Raw genomic sequence first — 27761 nt, 5'->3', positions numbered from 1 at the left:
CGCTGTAACAGCGGGGACAGTGATAACACCGATCCCCGTTGTTTAACTCCTAAGATGCGGCTTTCAATAGTGATAGCCGCATCTTAGGTGTTTGAAAGTGAAAGTAAAAATGCCGGTGGCATCGGGATCCAGAGTTTCTGTAACACACAGCTAATATCCGGCTCCTTAACCCCTGATCGAAGCTGCGCTTCAATCGGAGGTTTAACCCTTTGGATACGGCGGACAAACATGTCCGCCGTATCCAATGTGCTCCGCCGGGTTAAGGGTCCCCTGGTCACCCCCCGCAGTGAGATCGGGGGTGCCCATATGAAGTATCTGCAGCCCGGGGTCTGGCCAGTGACCTCAAGCTGCCTGCAGGCTCTACATACCTGGTTGATCTCTATGCGTCTGCATAGAGTAACTTCCTCTATAGACTGCAATACAAATTGTAATGAAAAATCACAAGCAAGCGTGGGGAAGCCATTTTGTCTTGGGGTCAACCCAGGCAACTTTAAATGGAGTAAACAAGTACTATATTATATCATCAGCAAATACTATCGAGCCACAGCTGTTATCGCCTCTATTCAGAGCAGTGGGCTCCTTCTTGGCAGTCTTCCCATGGGGATGGCCACTCTGTGGAGGGATTTCCAAGAAAGGTGATGAATAGCTCGCAACTAGCATATGTGAATTGCGTGCTGTCCAGGAATAATCCGCCCACAGGTTATATAAAGTCGATGGCAAACATCAGCCTGGAGTGTTCACTCATTCGGTGGGGGGGTGTGGGGACGCCCGCATCATCAAAGTCCACCGATTGGAACTGTCACTGAAGGCTCGATGGGAACCGATCGGCATCGATGAGGTGGTGACAGTAAGTAATCCTAGCTAATCTACATAATAAATTTATGTTAACCTGCTAGTATGTGTCTGGCCTGTCTTTTTCTTTGTTCTATTTAACGGAATCCAAAAGAACCTCAGCAATCTTACAGGAATCCAGAGATCCCTGTCAATTTTGCAATACATTTTTGGGGTAGTCGGCAGGATTCCAAAAATAGAATAAGAAAAATTGTATGACAATGTGTAAGTGTAAGCCACAGGCCAGTTCTGAGACATCTGTTGATAAAACCCCCGGGTGGGAACAAACTTTGGCATTAGCACAGGAATGGGTTAAAATGACAGGACTAGGTGATAATTGGAAAGAACAATTAAAAGAAAATAGCCCATCAGAAGTAATTAATTGCTTAAGCGAAGGGTTAACAAGCAAAGGGAATGAGTATGTAGCGATATGTAAAAGGGAATGGGTAATATCAGTTTACAAACAGAGGTTATTCCCATTACAAGCCAAGGAAACTATGGAGACGTGCCAGCAGCTGCTCGCTGACAAAAATATAGTAGAGAATGCATTAGACAGGATCGTGCAGTTCAAGTTTAAGAAAAAGGAGAAGAAAGTAGAAAAGAAATGTGTCTATAGCCAGGGTGTCTCGTAAGGAACAGTATGATGACGCTATAGCCCCTCCTTTGTCCAGATACACAGATCTGTTCGAGGAGGAGAGATCACTGTTAGGTGATCACAAGGCAAGGGAGAGGGGGGGAACGCTCAGTGGAGATTCCCTCCGAGAGAAGAGTTAATTGATAGATTAGCCAAGCCCGCTGTGTAGATGCCCGACCCCATGTAAATTTACAAATTGAATGGAGACATAAAATGTACAAAATGTAATAGCATTAGTGGATACGGGGGCGGAGGCTACACTTATTTATGGCAACTTAAACAAGCATTGCGGGAAAAAAAGTTACTATCACAGGACTTGGGGGTCAGCAAATTATGAGTACTCACTTATAGCAAAGTATATTATGGTGTATAGTGGTAATATTTGCACAAAGCTTCTCATAAAGATGCTTTATGCAAATAAACAAAACTTTGGTTAAAAATAGGAAATCTCCCTGTCAGACAGTACAGTGTAATTGTTGTCCCAGTACTTGAATATATCATAGGTATAAATGTTTTGAAGGGAATGCAATTACAATTACCAGATGATAAATACTCTTTTGGAGTGAAAGCTGTAAAAATTAACCCAGTTCTGATAGGGAAATTAAAAATGGAATCTGTCCAGATTCCTATAGCTACAAAAATAGTCCATGTAAAACAATACCGTATTCCAGGAGGAACTCGGGAAATAACAGATACCATACAAAAGAATGTGAAGGCAGGGGTATTAACTCCTACTACTACTGGGTTAAATAACCCAATCTTCCCGATTCACAAAAGTGATGGTACCTATAGAATAACCGTGGACTATAGAGAGTTAAATAAATATACTCCCCCGCTGACCCTGCAGTACCTGATACTATCACAATTATTGAAAACATACCAGCCCATGAGGGAACATGGTATGCAATAATAGATCTCGCTAACTGCAATCTTTACAATCCCGATTGGTCCTGAGTCATGGAATCAATTTGCTTTCACCTGGAATGGGCGGCAGTATACATTTACGTGCCTACCTCAGGGATGGAAGCATTCACCTACTATCTGTCACAGGATAGTTGCAGAGCATCTAGATCAGTGGGAGCACCTGGAGGCCTACAGGTTTCCCATTATATAGATGACAGAATGATTCAGGGAACTGATCAAGGGATGGTGAAGGAGCAGTTGCAGGGATTAATTACTCACATGAAGGATCAAGGGTGGGAAATTAACCCAGATAAAATCCAGGGTTCGGCCCAGAGTGTTAAGTTTCTGGGTATTAATTGGAACAAAGGGCATAGAGAGATCACAGAGAAAGCTAGACAAAAGATTCTAGATTTTGCCCAACCTAAAACTAAGCAACAGACTCAACAATTCATAGGTCTGTTTGGATTTTGGAGGCAGCATATACCTCATTTGGGGCAAATTTTGGCCCCATTGTACAAGGTAACAAAAAAAAACCCATGACTTCTCCTGGGACCAGGAGAAAAGTGATGCTTTTGAATTGGCAAAAGAGGCCATCCAGCAGGCCATTGAATTATGGCCTGTGAGGGATGGATTGTTTCAGCTAAATGTCTCATGTGAACAAAATTACGCCGTCTGGAGTTTGTGGCAGAAGCAGGACGGGAAAATGGTCCCGTTACGTTTCTGGTCCAGAAAAATGCCAGACGTTGCAGGGAATTAGATTCCCTTTGAAAAACAGCTTTTAGCTTGTTACTGGGCGCTGATAGACACCGAGAGTATTACACAGGATAGGGAAGTACAAATGCGCCCTGAAATCCCTATCATAAATTGGGTACAAAGTACCCCTCATAGTCATCGGATTGGTCATGCACAGGAAGCCTCAGTAATTAAGTGAAAATGGTACATTCAGGATAGGGTTAAAATCGGTCTAAAAGAGGTAGCAGTGTTGCATGAAAAAGTAGCAAAAGCCCCTAGTTGTGGAGTATCTATCCCTGAAAAGCCAGTACCCAAAAAATCTCCGGTAAACTGGGGAGTTCCTTATGCCAACCTGACTGAGGAGCAAAAGCCATACGCTTGGTTTACAGATGGCTCAGCTCGGTATAAGGGAAATCTCCAAGTGTGGAAAGCAGAGGGTTATAACCCATATCATGAAAAGTGGAGTATGACAGAAGGTGGGGGAAGGAGTAGTCAGTATACTGAACTGTATGCAGTCTATCAGATTCTCCGAACCCAGACTGTTTTTTCATGTTGATGCGCATACTAAATGTGGATTCTCTTGACAGATTGTACAACAGCATAGCCGACGAACAATCAAAAATTGCCGAGGTGCAAATCAGTGACAAAGAGGCTGAGTATTCCCAGGAGTTGGGATTGGCCAAATGGGCTCACCAAAAGTGTGGACATCTGGGAGAAAAAGCCGCCTCAGTGGGGACAAACAAGGTGTTCCCCTCAGGTTAGAGGTCATAAAAACGGTAATCAAACAGTATCCTGTGTGCCAACATTCACAGCACAGGGTGGTACCCAGGGTGGTGAAAGGACATATCTTGCGAGGCACTTTGCCAGGTCAGATCTGGCAAATGGACTTTATTGGACCCTTAACCGAGTCAATGGGATGTCGGTATGCCTGCACTGCAGTGGATACCTATTCAGGTGTGCTGATGGTGCATCCATGTAAATTTGCTAATGCTAATTCAACCATCTGCATGTTGGAAAACATAGTCTTATACTATGGCATACCCTTGCAGGTCCAATCAGACAATGGCAGACATTTTTAAAACAATAGAGTTCAGCAATTTGCCCAGGAGCACAACATTGAGTGGATATTTCATATCCCTTACTACCCTCAAACAGCAGGCTTGATTGAACGCATGAATGGGATGTTAAAGCAACAATTGAAAAGTTAATTGATGGGGCCTGGGGAAATTGGAGAAAGGTGTTAAATGAGGCTGTAATGATATTGAACAATAGGCCCGTAGTTGAGCAAGAGACTCCTTTGATGCGAATGATTACTCCCAACCTGCAGGTAATGCCCTTGAAAGCAGGACTGAATCAACAGACAGTAACTTACTGAAAAAATTACTGAGGTAGCTAAAACTCCTTTGCAAGTTACACCACAATCGGTAGGGTTAGATTTGCATTGTGTCCAGGCTGAATCCATTATGCCCGGAGAAACCAAAACCCTTGGCACAGGCCTGGGTATAATGTTTCCTCCGGAACATTCTGGGTTGGTTCTGGGACAATCCAAACTGAGTTTGTGTGGTGTACAGGTGAACAATCAGGTAATTGAACCTGATTATCAAGGTGAAATCCAGGTGATTCTGCACAATGCTGGAACTGAAGCGTTGCAAAGGCAGAAAGGGAGAAAAACTAGCACACTTGTTGGTTCTCTCGTACCCACTGATCACATTGGCCAGAGGGGAAGCTCTCACTCAGCTGACTGTGCAAGGCCTAAGTGCTTTTGGACATTCAGATGGAGCAAAAGGTGTGGAATAAACAACCACAAGGTCCTCCCACACCGGTTGAGGTGATTGCAAAAGGTCCTGACAATGTGTTAGTCACAATGACACCTGGAACAACTAAGTATCAGTATACACCTGCCACAAATGTGTATTTACGTGATTGATTTCTTGATTCTCCTCAGATTTGGGTCTTGATGATTCTCAGTGGATGTTATGAATCTGCTGCGAGTTTTATTTAACCCCCGAGTTATCCGAGACCAGACCAAATCGAGAAGCAAGAGAACTAGAGAAAGAACTGTGGAAGACCAAAGAGAATCTGTGGCTATTTCTAGCTCGAGTACTGAACATGACAGCCTTTTGTCCAAGACTTGTATTTTCGTACAATGTCCTGGAAATCTGTTTGGTCGCTGTACCAACTCCTGTTGCAACCTGGACTCAATTATTGAAAATTGAACTAAATGACACTTCTTTGGAGGAAGCTGATTTACTTTCACAAGGAGACTGGATAAGCCCCTATTATGCCTATTTGAACTGTCCTACCTGTGCAGAGTTACAAGATAATATGATTAGGATAGCAACTGGGGCTGTGACTGAGGCAGAATTAGGCTTAGAATTTACGTGAAATAAAGATTTCATTCCTGGTCGTAACGAAAATTCAGGCATATACCTGCCCAGCCCCCGATGCAACTACCAGAGCCTAATAAGGAGAAACAGGTAGCAGGGGATGAGCCAGCTGAACAAAACGTAACTGTGCAAGAACAAACCAATGAACTTAATAAAAAATGGAGGGGACAACTGGAAAGTGTACAGAACAGAGCCGCTATAGATCATCTATTACTCAAACATGGTTTTGGGTAAGATAGCTTTGAAGGAATGTGTTGTTTCAATTTGTCTAACAATTCTCAGGATGTTCATGATAAATCGAAGCAATTACATGAAATGGTTAATCACAAGTTAAGCAACATGTGAACCAAGGGTGGTGGGATTGGCTGTTAGCATTCCTGCCTGATATGGGATATCTTCGACAAATTGTGGGAATCATTATTTGTTTCGTATGTTTTTGGTTTTTTTTAATCACCAGCTGTTGTTGTATTCAATGTATTCCATCTTTATACATAATGTTCAAACCAAGTAGGCACCCAAAAATAAAGGTGGCTTATGGTGCCTACAAGGTTGCCTGACTTGCCCAGGGTGGAATGTAATGAAAAATCACAAGCAAGCGTGGGGAAGCCATTTTGTCTTGGGGTCAACCCAGGCAACTTCAAATGGAGTAAACAAGTACTATATTATATCATCAGCAAATACTATCGAGCCACAGCTGTTATCGCCTCTATTCAGAGCAGTGGGCTCCTTCTTGGCAGTCTTCCCATGGGGATGGCCACTCTGTGGAGGGATTTCCAAGAAAGGTGATGAATAGCTCGCAACTAGCATATGCGAATTGCGTGCTGTCCAGGAATAATCCGCCCACAGGTTATATAAAGTCGATGGCAAACATCAGCCTGGAGTGTTCACTCATTCGGTGGGGGGGTGTGGGGACGCCCGCATCATCAAAGTCCACCGATTGGAACTGTCACTGAAGGCTCGATGGGAACCGATCGGCATCGATGAGGTGGTGACAGTAAGTAATCCTAGCTAATCTACATAATAAATTTATGTTAACCTGCTAGTATGTGTCTGGCCTGTCTTTTTCTTTGTTCTATTTAACGGAATCCAAAAGAACCTCAGCAATCTTACAGGAATCCAGAGATCCCTGTCAATTTTGCAATACACAAATATAAAAAAGAATTGAAGTCTATGAAAAATAAATAAATTAATCAATCAATAAAAGAATTTTTTTTTTGCCATCTCGCCTTATTAAAATGCTATAAAAAGTGACCAAAAGTCACATGTACCCTAAAACAGTACCAATAAAAAGCAGATCGTCCCATAAAAAATAAGCCCTCAACCAACTGTCAACCAAAAAAAAAAAAAAATGCTACACATCTCAGAAGATGGCGATGCAAAAATAATTGATTTCTTTCCCCAAATAGTTTTTTGTTCTGCAAAACTAGTAATGCATAAAAAAACAATATAAATGAGGAATCGCCGTAATCGTACTGACCCGCAGAATAAAGGTAACATGTTAAAAAGCAATACCAAAATTGCTGGGGAGGTTTTTAATCCACCAAGAAAGAGTTAATAAAATTTATTCTATAGTTTATAGGCACCCAGAAATGTTGTCATTACAAAATACATTTCATCCCGCAAAAAACAAACCCTTATATGGCCACTTCAACAGTAAAATAAAATATATATATATAGCTTGTACAACATGAAGACAAAAATATCCCCCCCCCCAAAAAAAAATAAATAAATCACCAAATCATTAGAACACAACTGGCTGCGGCAGGAAGGGAATGTATAAGCTGTGTATAAACGTATATCAGGGGACACCCCTTATTTAGAGCTTACGAGGGAAAATATACCAGAACTGACCCCCAAAGTGACCCCCCAATCTTAGGAGCTACTGGGGATATAGTGGGGAATTTGGTGTTCCCAATGCACTCTGCACAGTTCATATGTTCACGCTCCACCATCTGTTGTGCAGTCATGTCTGGGATACTAATGCTCATTAGACCCCTGATAACATTTTTGAGGGGTGCAGTTTACAAAATGGGGTCACTTTTGGGTGTTTCCAGGGTTTTGGTACACTAGGGACTCTGCAAATGAGACATGGCACCTGTAAACTATTCCAGCAAAATTTGCTCTCCAAAAACCAAATAGCCCTCTTTCCATTCTGAGCCCCACCATGTACCCATACAGCAGATTCCGACCACATATGGGGTATTGCCGTGTTCAGGAGAAATTGTGTAACAATCTGTGGGTTTTTTTTTTCTCTTTTAACTCCTTGTGAAAATGAAAACTTTGGGGCTAAAGTGACATTTTAGTAATTTTTCATTTAACATCGCAATGTTAATAAAATCTGTGAAAAGTCTGTGGTGTCTAAATGCTCACTATAACCCTTATTGAATTCTGTGAGGGGTGTAGTTTCCAAAATGGGGTCCTTTTTCAAAATTTCGTCTTCATATTATTTTAATTTCTGTGAAATACTTAAAGGGTAACAAACTTCCCAAATTCTGTTTTGAATTACTTTAGGGGTGCAGTTTTGAAAATGGGGTGATTTATGGGGGTTTCTATTATATTGGCCTTTATAATCCCCTTCAGAACTGAAGTGATCCCTAGAAAATTAGTTAGGCCTTGATGGACTTATGGACTTATTTAACCTTATCTACTAGGTAAATCCTCCAAAATTGCCATCTTTCTTTAAAATACAATAATATTTCAAAATATTAATAAAAAAAAAAATACAAATTTGATATTACGTCATCTGTAATGACCTTTACTATAAAACTAACACATAATAATTGGCTACATCCTTAAAGGCTTAAGTAAGCCTTAAGCGGCCTCAAAAAAAAAAAAAAATATGACCGCAGGCAAGTGTAGTCGGCTCCGCCCGAGGCCCAATGGCAAAGCCAACTGCGCATGCGTAGAAGTATGAACCCACCACCAGAAGAAGACGCGGAGAGAGGCCATTCCAGACGAAGATGGAGGCAGCGCTGGAGATTTCTCTTGCAGCATTTGGGACACCCCAGTGATGCAAGAGAACTCATTTGCATACTGAAGAAAACCGGGATTTCTACCGAACAGCAGCCTGAAGAAGACATCTAAAGGTAGGAGAAGAATAGCCTTTCTTAAGGCTATTCCTACGTGTTAAGATCCCTTTAATAAAAGTACATTTTTATTCTTTTTTTCCTGGGATCGTATACTGTGATACTTAGTTGAAAGAGGGTGGTTCCATATACTGTCTGTGAAGTACGTACTTGTGGATGAACAACACAATGGATGACGGGGTCAGTAGTCCAGGCCACCTCTTTGGACTTCACAATACTATTATAATAGTTATAATAAACAAGCTCAGCGTCACGTAATAGTATTGGACAGATGAGAGGAGGGTAAAGCCGCCTAATTCAGGTTTTACTTCCAGTTCCTAATAACACCTAAAAAAAACAAGCCCCATAAAATTGGGCCTCTCATGTTTAACAGTTAAACCCAGGCCCCTAATACAGCACCAGTTGTACTGCCCTGAAATAGATCATCTTAACGGGATTGCTCTTTTAACCCCTTCCTGCCACAGCTATTCTTCCATTTCAGTTTTTTACTTCCCAACTTCCAAAAGCCATCTGTTATTTTTCTGTTCACAGAACCTAATTTTTGTAGGACAGATTGTACTTTGTACCATTTAACATTCTATATAATGTACTGAGAAGCTGGAAAACAAATCAAAATAGGATGAAACTAGAGAATAACTAAGTTTGTGCCAAGCCTTCAGGCCTAAATGACATATCTGTATTCTGCAAGTAGGTTCAAATATGGCGATACCAAATGTAAATAACTTTGGTAATCTTTGAATTGAAGTCTATTGCAAAATCCATCACTTCTATTACAGACTGCCTCACTCCTCAGTCTCTATTTGAAATAATGTATATTGAAGACAGGCCTGGAAGAATTCAATAGGCTCCTGGCTGTCTAGGCAATGGAACGCCAATATAGTCAATATAGAGGAGTCTCAGTCAGGATTGAACAAAATGTCTGTAGGGTTAATGTCCAAATTCAGCCCCTGAGCGACCATCATGTTAAAGACCCAACATCTGTCGTAATAGTATGACGGGAAAGCTAAAGAGTCCAATGTGAAATGAGTCCTGTAAGTCCGTGCCAGAGAAATATAATCCATGATTGACTCATTACAGCCAACTAAGTGACACAATACTTTAGGATGCCAGGAATCTTTATGTCTAAGGAGGATAAAGGAGTCAGGAACAGCAAAGTTCAACCAAGAAGAGATTTCCCACATTTACTACATTGGGATCAATCTCATCAAGTGATCTGGAGCTTTCCCTAATTCTATACAAGAAGGCAGAATAGAAAATGACAAGGACACAGTGACCTCTAATTCAGAAGGTGATGCTTGTCTATCAGGCTTGTCATATGTTCTCGATGATCTAGTATCTAAGTGTCATTAAGGATTATAGCTAATTTAAAAAAATATATATATATCACATTTGGACCAAGTCTAAATTTTGGGGTTCATCACCACTGAATCATTATGATATTTTGGGGTCTTTGAACATCTGAAGTGTCTCAGGGTCTAATGATAGCACTTCTGGGTTGGAAAATTAAAACCTGCAGCTGAACCTTGTAAGTATTTGCGAAACAAATCTCGAAAGACTTGTCCATTTCAGACTCTCATACAACTGACCTTCTAACCTCCAAAAAATCTTATGTCATCTTGGAAGACGTCTCCACGTATTGTATTCTGTTCGCACACAGTTCTAATACATACTAATGGTTTCTTAGTCCCAAAATATTGGCAAATACTTTTCCTTCATGAGCACTGATAGAAATAGAAGGGTTACCTGTAGGAACGTCCTCCTCACACTCCTCATCACCACTCACATAGGGATCTTCTTTTACAGTTGTGGCTATAGCATTTATATCATTCTGATGGAAAATCTGTGAAAAAAATATAAAGGTCAACAAACAGGTGGAAAAATCTCGGAAAATGTAGATAAAGACTGAAAAATATCGTTAGATGACAACCAAAATGACCAGACAGGAGGAGACATCAGAGCCGAGAAGCTGCAGATCGAAAAGATGGATATATAGTGAGATACAGTCCTCAGATTCAACCAAATTCAGCAGGTTCACTGAATGGCCCTTTACAGTACAGATGGACACTGACCCAAAACATACTGCGAAAGCAACACAGAGATTTTTTAAGTCAAAGAAGTGGAGTATTTTACAATGGCCGAGTCAATCACCAGAACTCAGCCTGATCGAGCCTTTGACTTGCTTAAGACAAAAGTTAAGGCAGAAAGACCCTAAAACAAGCTGTATGAAGACACTGCAGTAAAGGCCTGGCACAGCCTCATATAGGAGGAGGCCCAGTGTCTGGTGATGTCCATGGTCCAGACATCAGACTGTTATTGCCAGCAAAGGATTCTCTACAAAGTATTACAAGCGAACATTTTATTTATGGGAACGATAATTTGTCCAATTACTTCTGAGCCCCTGATCTACCTGATCATCCTGTGGAAGAAGAGGACTGGGACATCTCTCCGGTGTTGTCCTCTTACTGGATCTACCTGTAGGAAACACAGACAGGGACTGAATTCATTCTGTACATACAAATAATGGAAGTCCATGTGTATATAGTTATGTCTATTACCTGCTGATGTGAGGGGCTGGTGGTCCTCCATCATCTCCTCCTTGTACAGATCCTTGTGTCCTTCTAAATACTCCCACTCCTCCATGGAGAAATAGACAGCGACATCCTGACACCTTATAGGAACCTGACAACACAATGATACAGTCATCACCCCGACCCCTCCAGTTACTGTATAATGTCCCAGCATTCCCAGCAGTGTCACCTCTCCAGTCAGCAGCTCCAGCATCTTGTTGGTGAGTTCTAGGATCTTCTGTCCATTGATCTCCTCCTGTATCAGGGGGTGAGGTGGAGGCCCTGGGAATGGGCTCAGGGTTCCTCTCCATCCATCAAATACAAGGGTCTGACAGCGCCCACTAGAGGTCTTCTTCACTACTGTGTAGTCCTGGTTATGGGGAGACACATTAATAAATCTCACTACATACATGTCCAGAGTCCATCACCTCTCCAATCCTATCATCTGTTATTACTAGAGATAAGAATGATGTAATGATGACATCATCAGAATCTCTCACCTCTCCAGTAAGCTGGTAGATGATCTCTAGGGTGAGATTTAATAGACTTTCCGCCATCTTGTTCCTGTCTCTTTCCATCCTTGATGGGACAATCAGGAATATTCTCTTATATAGAAGATACTGAGAGGATTCTATATTGTAGGGACCTGAAAGGAAAAGAGTTAGTACATATTATATAACTGTTAGGCCTGGTTGCACTTGGACTGCATGGGGACCCCCCGAATGGAGTACCGAATGCATTAACAAGAGGTGAGCACTGAAAGCACACAGACTATTATGGGGTCCGTGTGTTTTCCATGCAGAGTTTGTACGAGTCCTGCAGACAGGTAGGTACATGAAATACTTTTTTTTTTTTTTTTTTTTGTAGAGCTGGCCCTCCTGATCAGCCTGTCCAGTCTATTTCTGTCCCTGGTTGATATACTGCTCGCCCTGCAGGCCACACCGAAAAAGATGGCTGAAGCCACCACAGACTTGGAAAAGGCCCTAAGAAGTAGAATCAGTAGATATTATATAACTGTGTAATAAGCAGCATTGGTAGGTGTTAAAATCTTAGAAATGTCTGGTCCTAAAGGGGTTAATAATAAATCTCCAAGAACTGTGAGCGACCACATGTATATACCTGTTCCTGTATAGTAACCGTGGTGGCAGGACCTGTGATGATGTCATGTGTGGGAGGAGTCAAGGAGTCACATGATCAGATCCTACTGTTATTGCTTCTGCTGCTCAGGATAAAGGACCTGTGATGATGTCACATGTGTGGGAGGAGTCAAGGCGTCACATGATCAGATCCTACTGTTATTGCTTCTGCTGCTCAGGATAAAGGACCTGTGATGATGTCATAGTCATGTGATTAGTTATAGTTATGGGCGGAGTCACATTAGCGTGTACAGTCCTTGGCTGAGAAGACTGTATCTGGTAGAATCCCAACATCATTGCAAACAAAGGCCTCTGAGAAGGTCGGCATGATGTGAAAGGGAGCGCCCTCTATAGGTTTGTGTGGCTGAGACTATGTCTTCCTAATGACATCATATTATGGGGATAACGTCTATCCTTAGGGAGAGACCACCTGCTCAGGTGGGGGGAGACTTATACAGCCAGAGTTGCTCCACTGCATGTTGTTCAGGGTGCTTGCTGTAGAGGGCAGCATAACAGAGGCAATGTCTTCCTGTTTACATCTTGGCAGACAGATTTGCATATTCTTCCCATATTTACATCATGGAAGATCGACTTGCACATTCTCAGTCAGCGCCCTCTATTGGTGTGCATGCCTGAGGCGCTGGCATCCTAATTACATCATGGAAGTCAGATTTGCATATTCTTCCTATGTTCACACTAGTGTCGCAAAAATGAACTGTCACCTTTATTCTGGGGATTGGTACAATTACAGGGATACCAAATTCATACACATGACTGGATTATATAGTATGTCACACACACAGCTCTGCTACATGCACAGAACTGGATTATATAGTATGTCACACACACAGCTCTGCTACATGCACTTAACTGGATTATATAGTATGTCACACACACAGCTCCGCTACATGCACATAACTGGATTATATAGTATGTCACACACACAGCTCCGCTACATGCACATAACTGGATTATATAGTATGTCACACACACAGCTCCGCTACATGCACATAACTGGATTATATAGTATGTCACACACACAGCTCCGCTACATGCACATAACTGGATTATATAGTATGTCACACACACAGCTCCGCTACATGCACATAACTGGATTATATAGTATGTCACACACACAGCTCCGCTACTGCACATAACTGGATTATATAGTATGTCACACACACAGCTCCGCTACATGCACATAACTGGATTATATAGTATGTCACACACACAGCTCCGCTACATGCACTTAACTGGATTATATAGTATGTCACACACACAGCTCCGCTACATGCACATAACTGGATTATATAGTATGTCACACACACAGCTCCGCTACATGCACATAACTGGATTATATAGTATGTCACACACACAGCTCCGCTACATGCACATAACTGGATTATATAGTATGTCACACACACAGCTCTGCTACATGCACATAACTGGATTATATAGTATGTCACACACACAGCTCTGCTACATGCACAGAACTGGATTAGAAGGAGATTTATAAATGGTAAAAAAGCTTTTAATCCCATGGGGTCTGAATAAACCCCGATAATGTCTGGACAATGCAGAGGGCTGGGCCTTCATCAGCGCCAATGAGATCAAACTCCACAGGAAGAACATTTGAGGCTAGGTTCACACTTGTGCCGAGTTCTCCGTTATTCGGATCCACCAGGGGGCATGCAGGACTTTGTGTCCGTTAAAAAAAAAAAAACGGTTTTGCCGTGGAGACCACAAAATGCTCACGGGCGGTCACTGTGCAAACCCATTCAAGTGAACGGGTCTGAAAACTGACCGCCGGGTTTCCGTGACATGTCCAGTTTCTCTCGGCAGAAGACAGAAACCCGAAAGTGGAGAAGGAGCGCAGGTGTGAACCCCCCATAGGCTGTTTTTGACTCCACACCTTCCAACCCCCTTCATTTTTTTATTTTTCCTTTCACAGATCCATATGTTTGCGGGATAAATTACACTTCATAGTGGTAACATTTAATATTTCCTACGATGTACTGGGAAAAAATCCTGAATGAGGTGGAAATGGAGAAAAACTGCGTTTGTGCGACATTCTGACGGGGTTCACTGTAAAGCCAAAATGCCAATGTCATCTGTATTTTATGGGTCGGTACAAGTCCGGGGATACCAAATATTAGGGGGCATACACCTGTAAAAAAAAAATTTAGGGGCGCTTTTTTTTTTGCAGTATCAGATGAACTGTTTAGTTCTATTATTTTGGGGAATGTCTATTGATTTGATCTCTTTCTTTACATTTTTAATAGAGGCAAAGAAGTGAAAAAAAATAAAAAACGATTATTCGTCACCGTACAAGGAAAATATTTTTGTAAAAAACTTTGTAGACCAGATGTTTTGGACACAGCGATAAATAATGTGTATGTGTTTCACTTTTTTTTTATATATATAGTGCGGTGATTTAAATTTTTAGTTCTTCTTGTATTTTTATTTTTTGTATATACAGTATTTATTAGACCCCCTACAGTCTGTAAGGGGCAAGTATAGTCATGTATCTCTATATACACCATTTTGTTCTATAAACTCCATTTTCTAATATGTCATCCATTTTTTATCCTCACACACATATACTATGAGGTGAGGTCACTGAGAGTGTGAAGAAATACAGGCGCTTTCTGTAGGCCATGGAGTAGTTTGGCTCCAGCATGTCTCCTTATCTCTATTGTCATGATATATACATTTAAGATGTCAGATTTAATTTGAAACTTCATTTTGCTGAATTTTGGAATAAGTTGTAGTGATAAGTTCTATGGAACTCTATGTTGTAGTGGCTGAAGGTTGGAGAGGGCGGCTTTTGTGGGGGGGTTTTGTGTATTTTTTTAAAAAAATTTAAATGCATGGGACTGCATAAATTGTAGGGCTACTTTATTCATGGGACTGCCTGCTGGGTGGAGCTGAAGCAGGGGGAGAGGATAGTGCTGTCTGCATGCAGCCCCATGTTGTAGGTGGGGGAGGGGAGACGGGTAATGATTTTTACATGAGACTTTATATTGGGAGGCAGCTGAAGGGGAAAAAGTGAAGCTGTACGTGTGTAGTGTGCGGGGATGTGGGAAATAGGGGGTATTCACATGGAGTAAAGTGGCGCTGATTCTGCCGCAATTTATTGTGGCAGAATCAGCTCCACTTTACTCATTGTGAATGCCTCCTTAAATTGGAGTATGTGCATAGGCAGGTGAAAGGTATGGTCATTAAATGTGTGGATGTGATGTACAAGTGTCCACTTGCGGACTCGAAAAACAGAAACCCAATCCACTTAAAAAACAGAAAACCTTGCTTACAGGACTTTTGTCTCACTGTTTTATAAGCAGAATAGGGGAACGGAACAGTATGTAAATCCAAATCTGAACCTAGCCAGACACCAACATTGCATCTGTAAAAAGTCATATTATAGGCGTAGTTCAGTTTCTTTTTATTGATGACTTCTCTGGACAGGTCATCAATAAAAGATCAGTGGGGGTAGAACAGTGACTACCATCCTCCCTCCATACTCACACAAATTGCTGTTTTAGAATGAGGCCCCACGTTGCGGAAATGCAGTTTTTGTTATTGCAGATTTTGTTGCGTTTTTTGAGCCAAAGCTAAGAATGGATACAAAAGTAATGGGAACTATATAAGAAGTTCTTAGAGTTCTACCTTCTGCTCAATCCACTCCTGGCTTTGGCTCAAAAAACCGCAGTAAATTCTGCGACAAAAAAAAGTTGTGTTTTTGCAATGTGGGGTCTCAGTCTTAGGCTGGTCTTACATGACCGTAATTAGAGATGAGCGAACACTAAAATGTTCGAGGTTCGAAATTCGATTCGAACAGCCGCTCACTGTTCGAGTGTTCGAATGGGTTTCGAACCCCATTATAGTCTATGGGGAACATATACTCGTTAAGGGGGAAACCCAAATTCGTGTCTGGAGGGTCACCAAGTCCACTATGACACCCCAGGAAATGATACCAACACCCTGGAATGACACTGGGACAGCAGGGGAAGCATGTCTGGGGGCATAAAAGTCACTTTATTTCATGGAAATCCCTGTCAGTTTGCGATTTTCGCAAGCTAACTTTTCCCCATAGAAATGCATTGGCCAGTGCTGATTGGCCAGAGTACGGAACTCGACCAATCAGCGCTGGCTCTGCTGGAGGAGGCGGAGTCTAAGATCGCTCCACACCAGTCTCCATTCAGGTCCGACCTTAGACTCCGCCTCCTCCGGCAGAGCCAGCGCTGATTGGCCGAAGGCTGGCCAATGCATTCCTATGCGAATGCAGAGACTTAGCAGTGCTGAGCCAGTTCTGCTCAACTACACATCTGATGCACACTCGGCACTGCTACATCAGATGTAGCAATCTGATGTAGCAGAGCCGAGGGTGCACTAGAACCCCTGTGCAAACTCAGTTCACGCCAATAGAATGCATTGGCCAGCGCTGATTGGCCAGAGTACGGAACTCGACCAATCAGCGCTGGCTCTGCTGGAGGAGGCGGAGTCTAAGATCGCTCCACACCAGTCTCCATTCAGGTCCAACCTTAGACTCCGCCTCCTCCAGCAGAGCCAGCGCTGATTGGCCGAATTCCGTACTCTGGCCAATCAGTGCTGGCCAATGCATTCTATTGGCGTGATGAAGCAGTGCTGAATGTGTGTGTTTAGCTCAACTACACCGGTGGAGTAGTTGAGCTAAGCACACAGATTCAGCTCTGCTTCAATCAGCGCTGGCCAATGCATTCTATTAGCTTGATGAAGCAGAGTGTGCACAAGGGTTCAAGCGCACCCTCGGCTCTGATGTAGCAGAGCCGAGGCTGCACAAGGGTTCAAGCGCACCCTCGGCTCTGATGTAGCAGAGCCGAGGCTGCACAAGGGTTCAAGCGCACCCTCGGCTCTGATGTAGCAGAGCTGAGGCTGCACAAGGGTTCAAGCGCACCCTCGGCTCTGATGTAGCAGAGCCGAGGCTGCACAAGGGTTCAAGCGCACCCTCGGCTCTGATGTAGCAGAGCCGAGGCTGCACAAGGGTTCAAGCGCACCCTCGGCTCTGATGTAGCAGAGCCGAGGGTGCACAAGGGTTCAAGCGCACCCTCGGCTCTGATGTAGAAGAGCCGAGGCTGCACAAGGGTTCAAGCGCACCCTCGGCTCTGATGTAGCAGAGCCGAGGCTGCACAAGGGTTCAAGCGCACCCTCGGCTCTGATGTAGCAGAGCCGAGGCTGCACAAGGGTTCAAGCGCACCCTCGGCTCTGATGTAGCAGAGGTTATCCCTAGCTATCCCTGCCTGTACAGCTATCCCTGTCTCATAGTCACAAAGTTCACATTCTCATATGACCCGGATTTGAAATCCACTATTCGTCTAAAATGGAGGTCACCTGATTTCGGCAGCCAATGACTTTTTCCAATTTTTTTCAATGCCCCCGGTATCGTAGTTCCTGTTCCACCTCCCCTGCACTGTTATTGGTGCAAAAAAGGCGCCAGGGAAGGTGGGAGGGGAATCGAATTTTGGCGCACTTTACCACGCGGTGTTCGATTCGATTCGAACATGGCGAACACCCTGATATCCGATCGAACATGTGTTCGATAGAACACTGTTCGCTCATCTCTAACCGTAATGCATTTGCGGTCCGCAAGTTGCTGATCAGCAACACTAGTTGCTGATCATCAACTTACACTCCACAGATGTCCGTGAGCTGCTGCACTCGCCCATAGAGTTCTATGGGCGAGTCCGTGCAGTGCCGTGAATTGCGGCCACGTTCCAAAAAGTGCGGACCTCGGTTGCGGCCCGGCACACCACAGATAAAATATCCGGTGGTGTAAGAGGCCGCACTGAGTATAATGTGTCCGCAAATGGTCCGCAATTGAAAACCCTCAATTGCGGACCATTTGCGGACTTAAACTACGGTCGTGTAAAACCAGCCTTAAAGGGATTCTACCACTAAACTAACTTTTTTTCTAATGACCACTTATGAATCTGGGGGCAGAGATGGAGGGACATGAATCTGGACGCAGAGATGGAGGGGACAAGAAACTGGGGACAGAGATGGGGGGACAAGAAACTGGAGGCAGAGATGGAGGGGACATGAATCTGGGGACAGAGATGGAGGGACATGAATCTGGGGGCAGAGATGGAGGGACATGAATCTGGGGGCAGCTATGGAGGGACATGAATCTGGGGGCAGAGATGGAGGGACATGAATCTGGGGGCAGAGATGGAGGGACATGAATCTGGGGGCAGAGATGGAGGGACATGAATCTGGGGGCAAAGATGGGGGACATGAATCTGGGGACAGAGATGGGGGGACATGAATCTGGGGACAGAGATGGGGGACATGAATCTGGGGGCAGAGATGCAGGGGACAACAAAAGTGGGCGGAGCCATATTTGCCACGGCGCGCCAAGCGCGCCGCACATTTTCTCCCTCTTTCTACTTTTCAAAAGTTGGGAGGTATGCTGTGTCCTCCCGAGCTCGTGACAGAACACATCCAGATTCGGATACCAATGGCATTTACCCCGGTACACCCCCAGACCATAACTCCACCTCCGCCGAACTTTACTGGGTGTCCAAATACTTATTGGTAAACAGTGTATAATGAGTGTGTCGTTGGTGTCGATGATCCACCTGCTCTGGCGTTTCAGCAGCTGTCGCTCATTTACTCCATCTACTTCTGAATCTGAGAATACCTAACTCCTTCCATACATACCTCTGGTTCTGGACATACTGTATTGAGTGCTAGGAGAGCGACAGGAAAAGCGTAGGATTTGGAAGACTGGAAGGATTTTGGTCCAAAGGAAAGATCTTGGGAGCCTATAAAAACATCACACCTAAATTTCTTAAGAAGTTTCTTCAGCGGTCTGAAGTCAAGAATAGGATGTATAAGGGGGGAAATCATTATGTCACCGGGCCTTGCCTGCCAACGTCCTCCCTCTGCCTGCTGATCTATTCTTTCTGGTAATTTTTTAGTCCTTGCCTTAGTTTGTGCCAGTTCTTTAAACACCTCTAAACATCACTGCCTGCTCCAGACAATCTCCTCCACTTGTGGGCTTTTTAAGACAGTTTATCCCTTAAGATAGCTGCCCGACATGTTTATCTATACTTTGATTGTTCATCCATTAGCTGACCCTGGATCAGTTTATCATACCTGAGTCTCTGCTGCCTGCCCTGACCTCTGCTTTAATTACCATGACAAATCAATTTTCTAGGTCCTGACCTCGGTCCATACCTTGACTATTATCTTGCTTGAGCCCTGAGGGGTACACATAGGGGTCATTGGAAAACTGCTGTGGATGCTCAAGTAGGATGGGTGATGTCATAACATTGGGAGGATGAACTCTCATTGCATGGAGTGGAACAATCAAAATATGATAGGGAACTGAGTGGCAATGCAGTGCTCCAGAATACTGAAGACCCACCACCAGCTCCAACTGCCTCATTTGCATAAAACTACAAAGTTGTTAAACAACATACATTTTGTTATGTTATGTTAGGGGGCACCCAAAAGTTTCCAGAAAAGTTGTTTTTGAAGCGTGTATTTATTTTTTTGTACAAAATTCCTTCAATCTCCTTCAAAGTACTCTCCTTTAGGGGCAATACACTTGTCAAATCTCGTCTGCCATTGTTCAAAACATTTAAAATCATCTACTTTGATGTGTGCAAGCGCCTCCGTCGTTTTCCTCTTCACCTCCTCCACGTCGGTAAAACACTTCCCCTTGAGATTACTCTTCATTCATGGGAATAAAAAAAAGTCACTGGGAGCCATATTGGGTGAATAGGGTGGTAGGGCAAGACAGCCATGCCATTTCTTGTCATGAAAGTGGTCACCGAAATGGTGTGTGGGCTGAGGCATTGTCGAGCTGGAAAAACCAATCACTAGACTGCCACATTTTGGGCTTTTTCGCCGCACACTGTTGTGCAACCTCTTGAGAACCCCCAAGTAGAAAACCTGTTTGACGGTCTGACCTGTTGGAACAAATTCCGAGTGCACAATCCCTTTTGCATCAAAAAAACAAATGACCATTGTCTTCACATTGGACTTCACTTGAAGAGCCTTTTTGGCGCGGGGCGAGGATGGCGTCTTCCAGTGGCTTGATTGTTGTTTGGTTTCCGGGTTGTAAGCATAGCACCAAGACTCATCTCCCGTAATAATTTTAGAAAAAAATTCTGGGTCGGTTTCGGCATGTTCTTTCATGGCATGCTTCGATGCGACGCTCTTTCTGTTGATCAGTCAAGAGACGCGGCACAAACTTTGCAGCGACCCGTGACATGCCCAAATCCTCCGATAAAATGCACTGAATCGAGCTCCAACTCACTCCAGACAACTCTTCGAGTTCCTCAATGGTTCGTTGTTGATCTTCACGCACGAGCTCGTTGATTTTTTGGACACTTTCGTCTGTTCGGGAAGTTGACGGATGTCCAGAAAGCGGTTGATCATCAATTGACATTTCACCATTTTTAAAGCGGTTGAACCACGAGTAAACTTGAGTTTGACACATAGCATCATCCTTGTAAGTGGTCTTCAACATTTGAATGGTTTCCGATGCTTTTTTCCCTGAGCAGAAAGTAAAACTTCACAGCCGCGCGCTGCTCATAAAACTTCTCCATGAAGAAAAACGACAGCTGGACAAAACAGCTCTTGCAAGAAAATTCACTTCGGGTAGGCGAAACCTTCCGCATCAACGCCATTTGGCAATTACTGAAGGTGTGGTGTGAACAAATAATTAGCTGCAGAATCGTGTACTACGAAAACTGAGCGCGCATAAGCCTCATTCTGGAAACTTTTGGGTCCCCCCTCGTATGTCACATATCACTGTAATGTGCTTGTAACAAGTTGTTGGCACATGTTTGAGTCCATTCTAATAGTTGTAGTTTATTCTTGCAGTAATTTTGAATAAACCAAGTTTAAGAAAAAAAATATATTAGAATATGGCTACTGACCTGGGTAAGCTGTTTAACTCTTAAGATGTTCTGTAATGTCTCAAAAGATCTGTTTTGGAGATAGAATAGTTCTCACTTTTAAAGCATGCATATGGCTTCTCTCCTGTGGGAGTTTATTGATGTAAAATTAGAGATGACATTCAAAAGAAAATATTGTACATGAAAATCGCAGTTGCTCTGTACGATAGTTCCCACATTTTGGACAAAACAAATAATTTAACTATAATGCATTTCTCACATTATGAACATAAATATAGCTTCTCTCCTAACACAAATGTCTCCTGGACCTGTGTTATGGGAAATCAGATGTTTAAACTGTGTATGAAAACAGCTTCTCCTCTGTGGGAATCTTCTGATGATCAAGAAGTCTTGACTTTTCAGAAAAATATTTCCCACATTCTAAGTATGAAAATCTTTTATCTCCTTTGTGAATTCTTAGATGTGTAGCAAGATTTGCTTTTTGACTAAAACATTTCCCACATTCTGAACATGAATATGGCTTCTCCCCTGTGTGAGTTCTTTTATGTTTAACTAGACTTGAGTGATCACCAAAACACTTTCCACATTCTGAGCATGAAAATGGCTTCTCTCCTGTGTGACTTCTTTGATGTTTAGTAAGGCTTGAATTGTCAATAAAACATTTGCCACATTCTGAACATGAATATGGCTTCTCTCCTGTGTGTATTCTTTGATGTGTAACAAGATCTGTTTTCCTGGTAAAACATTTCCCACATTCTGAACATGAATATGGCTTCTCCTCTGTGTGAGTTTTCTGATGTCTAACAAGACTTGCTTTATCACCAAAACATTTCCCACATTCTGAACATGAATATGGCTTCTCCCCAGTGTGAATTGTCTGATGTCTAACAAGACGTGATCTTCCAATAAAACATTTGCCACATTCTGGGCAGAAAAAGGATTTTTCTCCTCTGTGAGTTTTTTGATGTTCAGCAAGATTTGATTTGTCACTAAAACATTTTCCACATTCTGAGCATAAATATGGCTTCTCCCCTGTGTGAATTCTCTGATGTTTTACAAGATTTGATTTCTGACTAAAACATTTGTCACATTCTAAGCATGAATATGGCTTCTCCCCTGTGTGAATTTTTTGATGGTTAACAAGATGTGATTTCCAAGGAAAACACTTTCCACATTCTGAACATGAAAATAGCTTCTTCCCTGTGTGAATTGACTGATGTCTAACAAGATGTGATCTTGAAATAAAACATTGGCCACATTCTAGGCAGGAAAAGGATTTCTCTCCTTTGTGTGTTTTTTGATGGTCAATAAGATTCGATTTGTCACTAAAGTATTTTCCACATTCTGAACAAGAAAATGGCTTCTCCCCTTTCTGATGCACAAAACCCTCTCTGTGACTTTGGTCTCTCCTAACAGTCAGTGATGATTCAGAAGATAGGACATGTATAGTAAAATCAGATGATAGATCTTTGCTATGAAGGGCTGAGGGTATATCTGGGGTAATGACATGTTCTTCGTATGGATCTTGTGTGATACCATGATCCTCTGCTTTATAATCTGTAGATATCAGATGTTCCTCTGAGCTCCTGGTACAGTCATCTGACAAGAAGAAAATGTTTACAATTATTCTAACATAAGATAACCTTAAACAATGTATTCATATTTTACTATATTTTATATAAAATTTCCTACGCATTTTTTTTATTTTTAATGTTATTTTTAACTGAAGCTAGTAAATACCAAAATACAAGGTTTTTCATTTTCCATTTCTTTTAGATAATTACCCTTTTCCATTCTGTATAATTTTCTCCCGCATTTGACTTAAACTGCACCATAAACTGCATCTGTAAATTTAGTCTTAAGTTAGTGTGGCTGCCATCACTAATATTGCAACCACCCCAGGAGAACCGTGCAGGAAACTGGAATGTCACAGTGACCTTATAGACACCAGAACTCCCAGGAGAGGTGCACAGGGTAATAGGCAGAGTCAGTTAGATGTGACGCCAGTTGGAGTATTGAGACACCCGCAGGTCCTTGGGCTGAGATGGTGATGTGGGTGCCAGTGCTCCACTCCAACAAAGAGCTTTTGCCCAGGGCTTAGCTGCAAGGAAGGCAATGTCCAGGCCTGGATCAGTAGAAGTGCTCACTGCTTTATTGTAACAGACTTCTGCTGGGTCACTTGTCCTGTAGCAGTGAGCTGTGGCACAGTGGCTTGTAGCTGGCTGACACCTTCCCATGTATTAGCAGAGAGTCTAAGATGTCTGCAGGTCTGATATAATCCTGTCCTCTTACTGATGGTGATGCAGGGCGCTGTCACACAGCTTCTCTGCCCTGCTGCTGCTGTGGCAATCCTCACAGCACTCAGTGTCTGAAACACAAGATGGCCACTGCCACACTACTACTTGCTTCTTCTTCCCTGGCTCTTACTGAATACTACTTCCTCTCTCTGCTATGACTATTTCCTGTTCCAGCTACAGATTCACCCACTATAGTATGTGTTGCTATGGAGACCACAGCTCACCAGGACAAATGAAGCCAGAGAACAACAGCTTGAACATGAATACAGAATGAACATGACAACATATGCAATCAATCATAACTTGTAAGACACTTTTATGGCTAAATAACCATTAGTAACTCCTGTGAGGGGGTTATAATATGGTTTCCTGTCCCTGGTACATCCCCTTGCTCCGGCTACATTCAACACAGAAAATTGTCATTACTGCACAATTATTATTTTTTTCTTTTTCCAAGAGGAGCTGATAGAAAATAACATGAAGGAGCGACAGGTAGGACAGACAGAGGTCTATGAAAGGCTCCAATCTTGTCATCAAAAATGGCAACAACCTGATTCAGATGCCCAGCAGCATATTATATGAGGAACTCAAATAAGAATTTAAGTTCAAGAGTTAAAAAAAAAAAACCTAAAATATAGTGTATCACTAAATGTGAAAATCTGCAAATTATTAACCCCTTAGCGCTATTTCATGTACATGCGTGTCAGGGAATGTGGTTAGTTTCCGCATTCCCACGTGCATGTACGTGATGGAGATCGCATGGGCTCAGAAGCAGAGCCCGTGCAATCACCATGGGAGCCCGGCTGTATCTGACAGCCAGGCTCCCGCTGTAACAGCGGGACAGTGATAACACCGATCCCCGCTGTTTAACCCCTAAGATGCAGCTTTCAATAGTGATAGCCGCATCTTAGGTGTTTGAAAGTGAAAGTAAAAATGCTGGCGGCATCGGGATCCAGAGTTAGCTGTAACACACAGCTAACATCCGGCTCCTTAACCCCTGATCGAAGCTGCGCTTCAATCGGAGGATTAACCCTTTGGATACAGCGGACAAACATGTCCGCCGCAGCCAATGTGCTCCGCCGGGTTAATGGTCCCCTGGTCACCCCCCGCAGTGAGATCGGGGGTGCCCATATGAAGTATCTGCAGCCCGGGGTCTGGCCAGTGACCCCAAGCTGCCTGCAGGCTCTACATACCTGGTTGATCCTGCCAGGAAGGGAGGAAGTTACTCTGTGCGTCTGCATAGAGTAACTTCCTCTATAGACTGCAATACAAATACAAAAAAGAATTTAAGTCTATGAAAAAATAAATTAATCAATCAAGGAAAGAAATTTTTTTTGCCATCTCGCCTTATTAAAATGCTATAAAAAGTGATCAAAAAGTCACACGTACCCTAAAACAGTACCAATAAAAAGCACAGATCGTCCCGTAAAAAATAAGCCCTCAACCAACTGTCACCCGAAAAAAAAAAAATGCTACACATCTCAGAAGATGGCGATGCAAAAATAATTGATTTCTTTACCCAAATAGTTTTTTGTTCTGAAAAACTAGCAATGCATAAAAAACAATATAAATGAGGCATCGCCGTAATCGTACTGACCCGCAGAATAAAGGTCACATGTTAATTATATGCTACGCTGGGTGGTAAAAAAATTTAACGTTAAAAGCAATACCAGAATTGCTGGGGAGGTTTTTAATCCACCAAGAAAGAGTTAATAAAATTTATTCTATAGTTTATGGGCACCCAGAAATGTCATTACAAAATACATTTCATCCCGCAAAAAACAAACCCTTATATGGCCACGTCACCAGTAAAATAAAATATATATATAGCTCGTACAACGTGAAGACAAAAATCCAAAAAAAAAAATCCAAAAAATTAATCACCAAATCATTAGAACACAACTGGCTGTGGCAGGAAGGGAATGTATAAGCTGTGTATAAACGTATATCAGGGGACACCCCTTATTTAGAGCTTGCGAGGGAAAATATACCAGAAGTGACTCCCAAAGTGACCCTCCAATCTTAGGAGCTACTGGGGATATAGTGGGGAATTTGGTGTTCCCAATGCACTCTGCACAGTTCATATGTTCACGCTCCAACATCTGTTGTGCAGTCATACTAATGCTCATTAGACCCCTGATAACATTTTTGAGGGGTGTAATTTACAAAATGGGGTCACTTTTGGGCGTTTCCAGGGTTTTGGTACACTAGGGACTCTGCAAATGAGACATGGCACCTGTAAACTATTCCAGCAAAATTTGCTCTCCAAAAACCAAATAGCACTCTTTCCATTCTGAGCCCCACCATGTACCCATACAGCAGATTCCGACCACATATGGGGTATTGCCGTGTTCAGGAGAAATTGTGTAACAATCTGTGGGTTTTTTTTTCTCTTTTAACACCTTGTGAAAATGAAAACTTTGGGGCTAAAGTGACATTTTAGTAATTTTTCATCTACACATCCCAATGTTAATAATATCCAAATGAATAAAAAATTCCAGCTTCTCTCCAAGGTCCTTGTAAAACATAACCTTTATTCCAGTATTAAAATATATGCAATAAATGTTCACGAGCAATGTCGTCTCGTGTTTCCATTCCTTACATAGACTCGCTGACGCGTTTCGAGGACATGTAGTCCTCTTAGTCGTAGCCTAACTTCTCTTACCCTAGGTGGCTATAAATACCTTCCGGTGTAATTACAACCATCTGTGGTGCCTGGGAACTGCCATTAAAAACAAAGTTAACTCTTTGTGAATATCTTTTCCTAAAAACCACACTATTATGAAATGGAAACTCCTTTCTACGTTTATCAAAATTGAACACAGATACATCTTAATACAATACAAAAATATGCTTATTCAATAAATTGATGGAACGATAACAGATTCCAGATGTCAAAACAATGGCATACACGAATGTGCATCCATCTTGCATACATCAGTAGAGAATACACACACAACAAGAATATATTTTATATGTTGTGTTTTCCTAAACTTTTCGCTATATAAATTATAAAATCCAAACGTCAGTCCATGAGAATCATGGTCTGCAATACTTGTCTCAAACTCTGGCAATTAAGTTTTTCTCACACCCTTTATCATCCAAAAATGAATGTTTCCGTAATTTATTCTAATTTTTATATTTTTTATTTTTTATTCTTTATCTTTTGTTTATTATTGTTCACATTCATATTTATTTTATTATCCATATTCATTTCTGGATTAAATGAAAAGGTAGATTGTGGGGCGGAGGAAAATTATGTTTATTCAAGAATATGTGTGTATATATATACCCACCACGATCATTTTAGCGGTTAAGGTCCCAAACGCTGGATACAGACATATATATCCCGATTTTATAACGGATTCACATTTGCGGTTCTATACTCCCACTTTTGCGCCCTATACAACTTTGCGCTGTGTTCTCCTATAACCAACCACGCATGCGCTCCATTTATGCTCTAAATATGGGAAATCCCTATTATGGGGCAATGTCCCGTATATATCATTTGCTTAAGCGCTTGCGCACCAAGAGGAACACACAACACTGTTATCCCTCCATGCGCATGCGCATTAAAAGATCGAACTCTCAGCTAAACTACTGTGCCATGAATCAACGACCGGAATTCCACATCTCAGAACCTTGTCCGTGAGTATTCCTTAACCTATTTCCTCCTCATATTATTACTATGAGTGCTAATATATATAATCCAGATCGTTTCTACGGTTTAAACCATTCGGATACCTTACATTCAATTTCAAAATCCAAAAAGCCTCGCGGACTTTCAATTTATGCCCCCAATCCCCTCCTCTTAAGGGTCTAGTTACCTTTTCTATAACTTTGAAAGTAAAGGAAGATAAATCCCTCATATGTTCAACGACAAAATGTCTAGAAACTCCTGTTTTTTTATTTGAGTTCGGATTACGTATGCTCTGAAGATGTTCCGATATCCTAATTTTGGCAGACCTAGACGTACATCCTATATAACTAAGGTTGCAAACCTCACATGTAATCATGTAAATAACATATTCTGTTGTGCAGTTACAAAAACTTCTTATATCATAAACTCTAGTCCCCAATGCATCAGTGAATGATGTACCCTTTTTGTCATATTGACAAACCTGGCACCTGCTTAAACCACATCTATGGAAGCCATTGAGAGATAACCATGTCTCCTTTTTATTTTTCCCTCCATCTATATACATACTAGGGGACAGATAGTTACCCAAGGATTGTCCACGTTTGGCTACGAAATTGCAGCCTTCTGACATGATAGATCTCA

General features: G+C 42.3%; 2 protein-coding genes and 1 long non-coding RNA gene across 3 annotated transcripts in view; 2 read left to right on the top strand and 1 right to left on the bottom strand.

The window, feature by feature from the left end:
• LOC142195323 (uncharacterized) overlaps positions 1–27761 on the top strand; it is a gene marked incomplete at its 5' end in the record, with an annotated part of 202381 nt that overhangs the window by 73309 nt on the left and 101311 nt on the right. The gene's annotated exons all lie outside the window — the stretch shown is intronic.
• Positions 1–27761, bottom strand: part of LOC142188864 (uncharacterized) — a 68523-nt gene that overhangs the window by 3468 nt on the left and 37294 nt on the right. The window contains exons 7-12 of the mRNA XM_075262046.1: positions 21533–22781; positions 18973–19123; positions 11331–11504; positions 11129–11252; positions 10981–11045; positions 10317–10413 (exon numbers count right to left, since the gene is read on the bottom strand). Of these exons, the coding sequence (XP_075118147.1) occupies positions 10317–10413; positions 10981–11045; positions 11129–11252; positions 11331–11504; positions 18973–19123; positions 21533–22781 (1860 nt within the window). The remainder of the gene's footprint in view (positions 1–10316; positions 10414–10980; positions 11046–11128; positions 11253–11330; positions 11505–18972; positions 19124–21532; positions 22782–27761) is intronic.
• On the top strand, positions 500–7837 carry LOC142191183 (uncharacterized). Its single transcript, XR_012714796.1, has 2 exons — positions 500–847; positions 3688–7837. It is a non-coding gene; the product is annotated as an uncharacterized LOC142191183 (long non-coding RNA).

Source organism: Leptodactylus fuscus, chromosome 1 (genome assembly GCF_031893055.1).
Source record: "Leptodactylus fuscus isolate aLepFus1 chromosome 1, aLepFus1.hap2, whole genome shotgun sequence".
Lineage (NCBI taxonomy): Eukaryota > Metazoa > Chordata > Amphibia > Anura > Leptodactylidae > Leptodactylus > Leptodactylus fuscus.
Note: the sequence above shows the minus strand (reverse complement) of the source record. Positions and strands in the feature narration are given on the sequence as shown.